At 42.5% G+C, this 12,120-nt stretch overlaps 1 protein-coding gene across 1 annotated transcript in view; it reads left to right on the top strand.

Moving 5' to 3' along the window:
• Positions 1-12,120, top strand: part of LOC149474727 (serine/threonine-protein kinase Nek6) — a 281,492-nt gene that overhangs the window by 136,322 nt on the left and 133,050 nt on the right. The window contains exon 3 of the mRNA XM_089667137.1: positions 9,367-9,507. Coding sequence (XP_089523263.1) covers positions 9,367-9,507 — 141 coding nt within the window. The remainder of the gene's footprint in view (positions 1-9,366; positions 9,508-12,120) is intronic.

The following is a 12,120-nucleotide window of genomic DNA, read 5'->3' as shown; positions in this document are numbered from 1 at the left end:
TGTGGAAAAAGTTACTAAGTTGTTCCCCAGTGAAAAACTGTAGTGACACCAAGAAACATGGACTTCCTGATTATCCACATAGCTCTGATATTATTCATCATAATACACATTCCATATATCATTTAGCACTACATCAAGCCTATATTATTCAGAACCAGACAGATTTCACATTATTCAGAACCATGCAGATCTCACATTTTTTAGCACCACCAAAAATCCAATGTTTTTAAATACTATCCTGCAATGGGGTTTGTCATCAAAGCGGACTTTGTATTTTCCTACACGTTCTGCTTTAAGACTAGGCATAGAGCTTTCAACCCGCACAAATGTTCAAGATTATATGACGCAAATATGTAATAATGAATGGTGATCACACTCATTTACCTAGATAAAAAAAGGTTAATAGACCAGACGCAAATATTGAAATGGTTTTAGTACCCAATTAATATTAGCTCTCCCATATTCTAGGTCATGTTTACTCTCTTTTCAACCAATCTTTTCCATCATTAATTATAATTGTTTTTAGAGCCAGGATCTTGGGTTGTGGAAAATATGTATCTATCAATTGACAGGATGATACATACACGCTCCAGCCAAAAATCTTTGATAATACCTTTGAGCAGGATTTGGCTAATAGCCACATTCTATGAACAGATCCTAATTAGAGTGGAGCTATAGGCAAAACATTTTTTTCATGTTGGAGATTGTAAGGAAGGGTTATAACCCTTGTCAGTTTTTTTTTTTGCCATCTGTGTCCCACTGGGGAGATTTCCCTTCACTTCCTGTACCAAAGCCAAAACAGAAAATCTCTGCACACTAAGGGAATCTTATGCCCCCCTTCCCCCAGAACTAGTATCTCCATTGGAAGATTTCTCCTCTCTTGCTTTTCTGGGGATGACCCAAAATTTAGGATTTTTCTTTCACTTCCAAAGATAATGGTAAACAGGACAATTGGGGAGGATAAATATCCCTAACAGGGGCAGAGGTGACAATAAACAATGACAGGTGTTCTAATCTCTCTCTACTTTGTCCAAAATTAAAAAAAAAAGTTTTGATTTTAGTTACACTGTACGTTAAAGAAACAATTGAGTACTGACGTGATACTTTTTTTATTTGCACTAACATACAATTTTGAGGACAAGCTTTCGGGGTATGTCCCCTTCTTCTAGGTCCAAGCAGTACTATTACAAAGTTTTAGCAGAATGTTAGAAAAGATGTGGGGGATGAGAAAAAAAAAGAACTTTAACTTTACTTTACTTTAAAGAAGAAATCCAGGGAAACATTTTATCTTCCCATGCAGTGGAGATGTGCACAGACTGCATGGATTAAATGCACATTTTTACTTAGGGGTTCATAAAGCTAAGATATACAGTGCTTACCTAATCTGCCGATCCTTCGAGTGCAAGACAGGTCCCCACTGCTCCTGTTCCCCAGCACTCTAGCAGTGTTGTGAATGTGCTGTTCCTGACATCATCACGCCCAAAGACCGGCTCCGGACGTGAGGACAGCAGGAACAGTCCACCGCTGGACATGGAGGAACGCAGTTTTCCAGAGGATCGGAGGACACTGTAAGTATAGCTTTTCCCAGAGCCCCTGGACAAAATGAGCAGTTGACCCATGCAGTGTGGGCACAGCCCCACTGCATTGGAAAATGACAAAAAAAAATGACTGGAGTTCTGCTTTAAGTATTTAGCATAGTGGTGCCATTGGTATGATCTGATTACAGCAACAGTAACGTTTAGTTTAAACCATGCTATGCTGCTAGAGCAAGTACACATTGCATTTTGAATTTATACATTCACTCTTCAAGAGGGAAAGGTCGTTGAACTTTCAGTGTGTGGTTAGGTGCACAGAGATTAGAAATTGTAGGGTACATAGGGAACAACCATGTTTCTGCATACAGTCCTCCCATGCAAATGCAGAAAAATGTCAGGAGAGATAGGCTTGGTAATATAGAAAGCTATTTGGGCAGGAAATTAAAGAAGAGCTTAAGCTCTTAGGAAAAAAATAACCACTTTACGACCGGCAACCATAAATTTTTATTCCTTGCATTGTACCTGACTAGCATCTGTTTGTGTGTGGGAATAAAGTATCCTAAGACATATTGCACTACTGGCCTCCTCTGTTTCTTCTGAGCTCCTGTGGGAGCCAGGCACATCTATAGAGTGGTCATCACCTAACGAGAAGGCTGAGTGCAAAGCATGGGATAACGAAGGGGACCTGACCAGATCTGATGACATATTGGAAGTCTCTATATCATATAAAAAAGCGCATAAAGCTTGCGCATCTGGTGAGTGCGTAATCTGTATCCTCACTGTCTCACCGTGTGCACAGTCTGTGTCGTTTGGAAATCTATAGATCAGTTGAGATCTTGCTCACATCTTCACGTTGGACTTATCTGTGGATACAGCAATTTTTCCTCACGGTATATTAGCCACCATATAGTGGCATATATATGAGTGCACAGAATCACTTTACATTTTTGCATGATTTTGTGCATGTGTATATACGTTCATTTATTTGTGTTATGTTTTAGCGCTGCACCTTTTTTGTATATTATTGTGTATTGGAAGGTTTTATATGGAGCCTTTGGTGTACAGCTGCTGCTACTTAGAAGGCGCTCACTTATCTACACGTTTTTAGGTATTATAGTGTGTTTTTGTGCAATAAAATTCATTAAAGTGCATTTTTTTGAAAAAAGTATTGTGTTTGAGAAACCACTGCACAAACACCATGTGACATAAAAAATTGCAAAACCCACCATTTTATTTAGGGTCTCTGCTTAACCACTTGCCTTTTGGGCACTTTTACCCCCTTCCTACCGAGGCCAATTTTCAGCTTTCAGTGCTGTCGCATTTTGAATAACAATTGCGTGGTGATGCAACACTGTACCCAAAGGAAATTTTTATCATTTTTTTCACACAAATAGAGCTTTTTTTTGGTGGTATTTAATTACCGTTGGGTTTTTTATTTTTTGCACTATAAACAAAAAAAAGTTTTCTTTGTTTCTATTATAACATTTTGCAAACAGGTAATTTTTCTCCTTCACTGATGTGGGTTAAAGAGACAGCACTGATGGGCACAGATGAGGCGACACTAATAGGCAGCACTGATAGGCTGCACTGGTGGGCATTGATGAGGAGGCACTGATGATGCTGCACTGATATGCAGCACCGATAGGCAGAAATGATGGGCACTGACTGGCAGCATTGGTGGGCACAGATTGGCAGCACTGTGGGAAACTGATGGGCAGCAGCGTTGGGCACTGATGAGCACTTTTGGGGCTGCACTGATAATCAGTGCCTATATTATCAGTGCAGATGTCTCCTTTGACAGTTCCCGGTTATCGGCAATACTTTCCTCTCATTGTGACAGCGTGAGGAAAGTACTGTCAATAGCCAGAAAGTGTATTGTCATAGTGGTCAGCTGTGATTAGACAGATTAGACACAGCTGATCACGTGATAAAAGGCCACTGTTATTGGCCTTTTACCATGTCATATGATCAGCCAAAGGGCAAGTGGTGTGTTTATATATATATATAATTTATTTATTTATATGAGCCGTCCTCACCCAGGGCAGTTATTCGCCAGTCTTTCGGTCCCGGGAACTGGAATGTTTATTGTGGGAAGCCAGCTGTGATTCTTTGTGGCTTCCCACTGCAATGCGCTTTGTGAATGATCCTGTAGCCTTCTAGGACCAATGACATGTCCCAAAAGGCTTCGGGCAGTGGGGAAGGGCGGGGGGGAGGGGGCGGGAGTCTGGTGGAATCACTGTGGCGATCAGACCAGAAGTTGGAGTGGGTCAAAAGACAACCCCCACCACCATCAAAAAAAAAAATGATAAAAGTAGAAGATGAAGGGGGGAGAACAGCATAAAGTGGAACACACCATTTACGGTAAGGTTCCACTTTAAGAGAGCACTATACAGGTACTGCATATTGCATAGATTTTATTGTTCAGATGAGAGCAGCCATACCATTAAGACTGATATGTTTGCAGAAAACACAGGTTTTGCTACCAGTTTTCAGGAAAAAAAAACCAAGGCTAGAGTTCAGCTTTCATTTTTTTTTAATTAGTCTTGCAGTAATCACTTAAGAATCTACTGCAGATGGATATACACAGAAAGTCGGGTCAAAAGCTCCTAGGGTCTATTTTTTTTTTCATTATTTAGTGGTGATGTTCTTATTTGCCTTTGTAGGGGCATTTGGTGAGTTCCTCTGTCTTTACATTAGTAGTTAATTTTATCTGCATAGGGGCATTCTCCCGCAGAGAATCTACATACAGTTACACAATTTATAGAGACATTGTATAGTCATTTTTCCAGTTCTTAATAATGTGCTTGATAAAAATAGAACAAGAGACCAAGTGTTAATTTTTTGCTGCGGAGACCAGGTCTTACAATCCGGTTATTAGTGGAGCGGGGTGGTTGTGCCAAATGGACCAATATCAAGTAGTGTGAAATCTTCATCGGTATTGAGTGAGCTTTATCCCCACTGCGTCTGCCCTGGTTGGTCACTTGCAACAGGCTTGTGAAGGGGAGGAAAGCCTTGAGATATATGACTACATTCATTAGCGGACTGTGACAGATCTGTGTGACATTGTGACATTTTATTCTTGGCTGGAGCTGCTAATTATCCATATTTATAATTGTGTGTGCCACTTTCAGAAATTACTCTGAATTTTAACAGCAGTTTAACCCTTTCATTTGACTCTAGGGATTTACTGTAGAGACTTGTGTGATGAAGTGAAACCTGGCCAGATCTTTTTATCCAAAATGGTTAAATCATTTCTGCAGCTAAAAGAGCTGAAAAAAATCTTATAAAGTCTGTATGCTGTTTGAACATGTTTTCAAAAAGCAATTTGATTGTCAGGTTAAATGATTTCAATATTTATTTGTAAACCTGTAATGCAAGGCATGCTAGTTCTACTTGTATAATGAGTTTTAGTGTCTTCCACTTTGTGTTATCTGCTCGAGTGTTTGATCTCACTATTGCAATTTTGTATGCTATAGTTGGGTTGTATTTGTTTGTTTTTTCCATAAAGACTTTATTCAGATTTTGAAAGGACTGCAGATATCCGCTGCACTTACATAGCATTAGTAACAGTCAAAATGTGACAAGATAGTTTCAATAAAATATCGACAATAGTTTGACATTGAACAAGTAAAGAAACACAAAGGAGCCTAAGATAAAGAGAGGGCATAGCCAGCTAAAATAAGAGCATAGGCATCATCCCTAGAGACCACTATCTAGAACAGGGGTCCTCAAACTTTTTAAACAGGGGGCCAGTTCACTGTCTCTCAGACCGTTGGAGGGCTGGACTATAGTTTAAAAAAAAAAATTATGAACAAATGCGGACACAGTACAGTAGATGACCAGAGACTGCTGACATAGTATAGGAGATGACCATAGACTGCGGACATAGTACAGGAGATAGCCGGAGACTGCTGACATAGTATAGGAGATGACCATAGACTGCGGACATAGTACAGGAGATAGCCAGAGACTGCAGACACAGTACACGAGATGACCAGAGACTGCAGACATAGTACAGGAGATGACCAGAGACTGTGGACATAGTACAGGAGGGGACCAGAGACTGCAGACATAGTACAGGAGATGACCAGAGACTGCGAACACAGTACAGGAGAAGACCAGAGACTGCGGACACAGTACATGAGATGACCAGAGACTGCAGACATAGTACAGGAGATGACCAGAGACTGCGGACATAGTACATGAGATAACCAGAGACTGCGGATACAGTACAGGTATTCTGACTCAGATTGTTGTGATAGCAATTTATCCCTTGTGAGACCTCTTTGCCTAGCCTGTATAAGCAGATATAATCACTGTGGGCAATCCTTATCAGATAGCTTGAACTCACCAATACTGTGCTCATCCAGAAGTTGCTTTATTCTGTACATGTGACAACAGGATACAGCAGAATGAATGGTTTCCAGTATTATGCGGTCAAAAGATGATACTTTCTGTAGCGTACTATGCAGAATACATGTGTCCCTGTTACATGTGGACTGTTAGCTGCCTCCAAGACACAGGAAGTGCTGAACTCAAGAAGAAGGGAGGAGCTTCATATGCAAAGGAATTGTGTCATAGATCTCAGGGAGGTAATATAAAAAACAAGTGCATTACCAAATAAGGCACTGGTGGCGGCATAAAACTAACTATAGAAATATCCATAGGAAATGGTACAAAGAATAAACTATATGAATTCTCATGTACATTAACATAAATATTAACTGTGTAACAGCATAACAGGAGATAACCAGAGGCTGCGGACATAGTACATGAGATGACCAGAGACTGCGGACATAGTACATGAGATGACCAGAGACTGCGGACACAGTACAGGAGATGACCGGAGACTGCGGACACAGTACAGGAGATGACCGGAGACTGCGGACATAGTACATGAGATGGTGCCCCATCATTAGTGTCAGTGTGTGAGTAATAGTGCCCCATCATTGGTATCAGTGGGAAGAATCGTGCCCCATCATTGGTGTCAGTGGGAGGAATCGTGCCCCATCATTGGTGTCAGTGGGAGGAATAGTGCCCCATCATTGGTGTCAGTGGGAGGAATAGTGCCCCATCATTGGTGTCAGTGGGAGGAATAGTGCCCCATCATTGGTGTCAGTGGGAGGATTAGTGCCCCATCATTGGTGTCAGTGGGAGGAATAGTGCCCCATCATTGGTGTCAGTGGGAGGAATCGTGCCCCATCATTGGTGTCAGTGGGAGGAATCGTGCCCCATCATTGGTGTCAGTGGGAGGAATCGTGCCCCATCATTGGTGTCAGGGGGAGGAATAGTGCCCCATCATTGGTATCAGTGGGAGGAAGTTCCCCATCATTAGTGTCAGTAGGAGGAATAGTGCCCCATCATTGGTGTCAGTGGGAGGAATAGTGCCCCATCTTTGGTGTCAGTGGGTGGAAGTGCCCCATCATTGGTATCAGTGGGAGGAATAGTGTCCCATAATTGGTGTCAGTAGGAAGAATAGTGCCCCATCATTGGTGTCAGTGGGAGGCCCAGAGGCATAGTGCCCCAACATTGGTGTCAGTGGAATAGTGCCCCATCATTGGTGTCAGTGGGAGGAAAAGTGCCCCATCATTGGTGTCAGTTACACCAATGAGGGGGCACTATTCCTCCCACACTGACACTAATGATGGGGCACTATTACTCCCACTGACACCAATTATACTTACATCGCCATGCCACTCCCCTGAAAAGTGCCACCCTAGGCAAATGCCTTGTTTGCCTCGTGGCAAATACGCCCCTGGGACAAGTGAGGGGCAGTGGGACAGGAGGAGCGCAGTGGGACAAGTGAGGGGCAGTGGGACGGGGCATGGGACAGTATCGGGGCAGCTGGACAGGAGGAGCGCAGAGGGACAGGTGAGGGGCAGATGGACTGGAGGAGCGCAGTGGGACAGGTGAGGGGCAGATGGACAGGAGGAGCACAGGGGGACAGGTGAGGGGGCAGATGGACAGGAGGAGCATAGAGGGACAGGTGAGGGGGCAGATGGACAGGAGGAGCATAGAGGGACAGGTGAGGGGCAGATGGACAGGAGAAGCACAGAGGGACAGGTGGGGGGCAGTGGGGACAGATGGGTGGTAGTGGGACAATGTGGGGGACAGGAGGGGGAAGTGGAACAGGTGTGGGGCAGGGTGACATGGGGGGGCAGGGGGCAGTGTGATGGATGGGGGGCAATGGGACGGGGGAGGGAAGTAGAACAGGTGGGGGGCAGTGTATTAGGGGACAGTGATACAGGACCAAGGGAGCACCAGTCCTCCAAGCACTTACCTGTCCAGCAGCGGCTCCTCCAGATGGTGTCAGGATCATTCCAGGACGGGTGCCTGTGTCCCTTCTCCCCCTTGATTTCTGGCGGCGGCTGCAAAGGAGCGGGCTGGCTCCGCCCCCCCTTACCTCAAACTCTTCTGCTTCCTCCTTCTGGCCATCACCTGGATACCGGCACACTGACACTCACGCGCTCCGAGCGCACTCCGGGGATCTGCCCACCACTCCGCTAGCCTCTGCAGCCGGTCCCTCAGCCATCGCGGCCCTGCCCCTGTATCTTTCCCACGGAAGTGTCTCTTCAGTGGGAAAAGGGGGGGGCGGCAAATACGCCCCTAGTCCCTTGCCTCGCGGCAGATACGCCCCTGCCCGGCGGGCCGGATAAATGTCCTCAGCGGGCCGCATGTGGCCCGCAGGCCATAGTTTGAGGACCCCTGATCTAGAACATTATAAACAACGGTCATATGTAAGGGGCCATATTTTAGAGTGAGTAAAAAAAACCTCCAAGTAAGTTGATTTGTATGAGGGGCTCTAAGCCAGAATCCTATATATATATATATATATATATATATATATATAAATATATATAAGGGAGGCAGTAGAGGGATAGTTGAGGCATCAAATGCAAAGAAGAGTGTGTGAAACCAAGTAAAAAAGTAAAAAGAGGTGGGAAATACGGGAGAGAAGAGGAAAAAGACAGAAGGGAGCTAGGGCAAGGAAAAGGGGGTGAGGGGTAGTTGGAAAAAAGACAGAATAGGGTAAGGTGTGGCAAGAAAAGGTAGGGTATCGAGTGTCCCATCAATCTAGCCTTAGCGGTCAATCCTCCCCTACCTACCGCCTGCCATGCTTGTATGTATCTTTAGAGATTAAGACATCAACCCAACCAACGTTTCCAAAAAGAAGATGGACGTGTAGGAGGAGTCTCCCATAAGACGGGTATTCTCCTGTGTTGTTTGGAACACAAGGTTTTCGTGTATTACAAGGGATTGTCACATGAAATCACAATTAACACTTCCATCTCCGGTTGTATTTGTGGAAAATAGCATTCGGGTATTAGAGTTACAATTCCCATACATGTTTTTCTAGTTGAAAGTATTTTTTTTTTTTAAAAAGATGGAAACTCACCAATTAAAGCTGACCTTCATTTAACAGACAAATATAAGTATGGTGTGCCCCCTCCACCAATCAGCAAGGTTCAATAGCTCTCAGAGAACCCCTGCTAATAATTACTATATCTACAACTCACTATACAGTAGCATGAAGGCAACTATGAAGAATGCTTCTTCCATTTGTCATCATTGGGAAGAGCCACCTCCCCCTTACAAATAGCTAAAAAGGAACAGCATGGGTTCCTTCAGAGTGTATGCACTAGTTACGTCATCGGCTGCAGGGACACTGAATATCTCCTACAGGTAAGATGTACAAGTGTCCAGTGAAAGTTTACTTCCACTTTAACTGTTTTATTCTAGGCTAAGAAATACTTGAAAGAAAGTAACTAAAACATTCATAGAATATCTGATTTATTCCACTATATCTGATTTTTTTTTCTTGTTTGTACAGAGACACATGACCACCTTTCCTTACCGATGCACATTGGCAGACTTGAAAATTGAAAAGAAGATTGGTCGAGGGCAGTTCAGTGAGGTGTACAGAGCAACTTGTCACTTGGACAGGAAACCAGTGGCTCTGAAAAAAGTCCAGGTAAGCAAGATTTGGATACATTGTGTAATTAAAGAGATCAATCTGTTTGGGAATCTCTTGCACAAGTTGGACAATATTGATATGTGGTTTCCAATCATCATAAACAATCACACAGAGATTTATTATGTTTAAAAATCTGTGTGAAATCAATAGCTGGCCATTGATTTATCCATGCATATAAGGAATAACCTTTTACTGAATGTGTACCACATCTGTCCGAGACCGAGGGGGCGTGATGACATCGGGTGGCTCCACCCCTTAGTTTATTTAAAAGCTGTCAAACAGTGGGAGCCTTTGTCGTGTGTGGAGCTCTTTTTTTTTTTTCTTTGGGTCGGCGGTATTCATCGTGAGTGCTGTTGGATATACTTCAGTATACTTTTTAGTTTTTTTTTAGTTTTTTAATAATGGACTTGTCAAAAACTGTACCCCATACTCATTCACAGAGGGGATGGACGGGGATCTGGAGGCCCCCTTATTAAAAGGGAGCTTCCAGATTCTGATATGTCGCACCCCCACAACCACCGGACCAGGGTTGTGGGGAAGAGGCCCTTATTCTCATTAACAAGGGGACAAGGTACTTTGTGGGGCGAGCCCCTCTTTACCCAAAGCACCCCCCCCCACGTTGAGGGTATGTGGCCTGGTATGGTTCGGGGGTGGGGGTGGCGGTCGCTCATCTCCCCTTTATCTGACCTGCCTTGCTCGAATAAGAGTTGGGTATGGATTTTGGGGGGACCCCCACGCAGTTTTTTTCAAAATTTTTAATAGCTGGCATTCTTTTTTTTTTATTTTCAGCTGTCAGTGGGGTCCCTGATGAGTCATCTGTTGTTAAGGACACAGCGCCCAGTTTGCCGGCTCATTCCTTAGCAACCAGCAATTAATTACACTTAATTCAGAAAAGTTGTAATTCGTTAAAAAATTAGGAAGATTACCTGTACCTGATGTTCTCATTGGCCACAGGCAAAGTCGCATGACATGAAAGTAACTTCAAAGTCACATCAAGTAGTACTCAAGTTGCATCAAGTAAGCAAATCACCAGGAAGCCCCCTGGCAAAGTCGAGACTTTTAGGTCGCAATAGTGTGAACCAACACTGAGCAATGCAGTTTTTTTGTATTTTTTTTATAGGTTTATAAACAAATATTTTATATAATTTTTTATCATTTGTATAAAAACCTTTTACACAAAGTAGTGCGATCATGCTTTAAAGATGGAAGTGTGTGCTGGGATATCTATAATGAGAGTTCAGCACCAGCTGTGCATTTATTGACTGCTTCAGCAGACTGGAGGTGTACATGGAGAGTAGGAAGGGAGTGTGTCTCTTCTCAGTGTCATTCAGGTAACTAATAATTAGTGTGTATAACCTCACTTCTGTCATTCAGGCAGGGTTGTAGTAATCCAGATATCTAAAACATCAGAGTACACAACTTACCCTCACCACCTAGTGGCTAGAAGGGGTACATACAGTATGTATATATGTGATAATTCTTATTTACCTAGCTAAAAATTAAAAAAAAGAGTCAAAATTGTATTTTTACTCTTCAACACAATACATGAATAAAAAAAATTTATGGAAAACACCATCCATTCCCTTTAATTCAGAAGGTAATGCACATTCATCATCCATTAACAAGAGAGCATTTGTAAAAAGTAAATTTGATGATTGAAAAAAGTACTGTTTCCAATCTAAACCAAGCCTATCAACAAGTATGTCAAAGGGGAGCTATAACAGTTTTAGAATACATTTGTTATTGGTACAGGTTTAAAATATTGTTTATATTTTTGTACTATATATAAAATGTTTGTTTTACAAATGAACATTTAATAAGTGACAAAGGATTCCCAGAGTAGGGAGAGTTTTTTTCTGGCAGCACACAGAAGAAGTAGTTTTTTCCAAGCAGTACATCTGTCTCTGAAACCTCTGAAACCTAGGTGGAAGCTCTGGGAGGAGGAGGTCATTCACTTGTGTGTGTAAATTTCACCTTGAGCTACTGAGCTGTGTAATTAACTGACCTTTATACAATAAAAGGTGTAGAGAAACTGAAAAACATGTATAAAGAAGCATAAAACTCCTCATATGTAATATTTTATATTTACCTGATTAAAAAATGTACCTATTTTCTACAGTCCTCTTTTGATTTCTAGCCATAAAAAAAAGCATAAAACAGTGAATAAAACATGTAAAAACCCACTCTACTGTATATTCCCTATGTTATAACTAGTCTATGACTACACAGCAAGAATGGGACTCTAATATAACCATACAGAGCTAACAAACTGGACTGTTAGCAGCTCTTCCTGCTGACCTTGGTCCATCTGCTAATCCTATATGAGGAGTTTACAAGCTGTTTTCACTTCTTGGTAGTGGATGTAAAAATTCAATCACATTTACCAGGAGTCTGCAGATTGCTTTTAAGCTGGCTCTCCCATTACATTTTAATAAAGTGGATGTTCAGAAGTGTTAGAATGTTTAAAATGGAGCCATGGTGGTTTTATAAAGTGTGGATGGTTTTACAGAAAGCCAATGAGGCAGAAAACGAGCTATTACTGTAGTAAGAGATTATTAATGGCAGAAGTGACAAAAACATGGACAACCCATACAATATCAAACCTGGTTC

The sequence above is a fragment of the Staurois parvus genome, unplaced genomic scaffold, assembly GCF_062004578.1.
Source record: "Staurois parvus isolate SC_StPar_1 unplaced genomic scaffold, SC_StPar_1.0 ptg000002l, whole genome shotgun sequence".
NCBI classification, from domain to species: domain Eukaryota; kingdom Metazoa; phylum Chordata; class Amphibia; order Anura; family Ranidae; genus Staurois; species Staurois parvus.
Note: the sequence above shows the minus strand (reverse complement) of the source record. Positions and strands in the feature narration are given on the sequence as shown.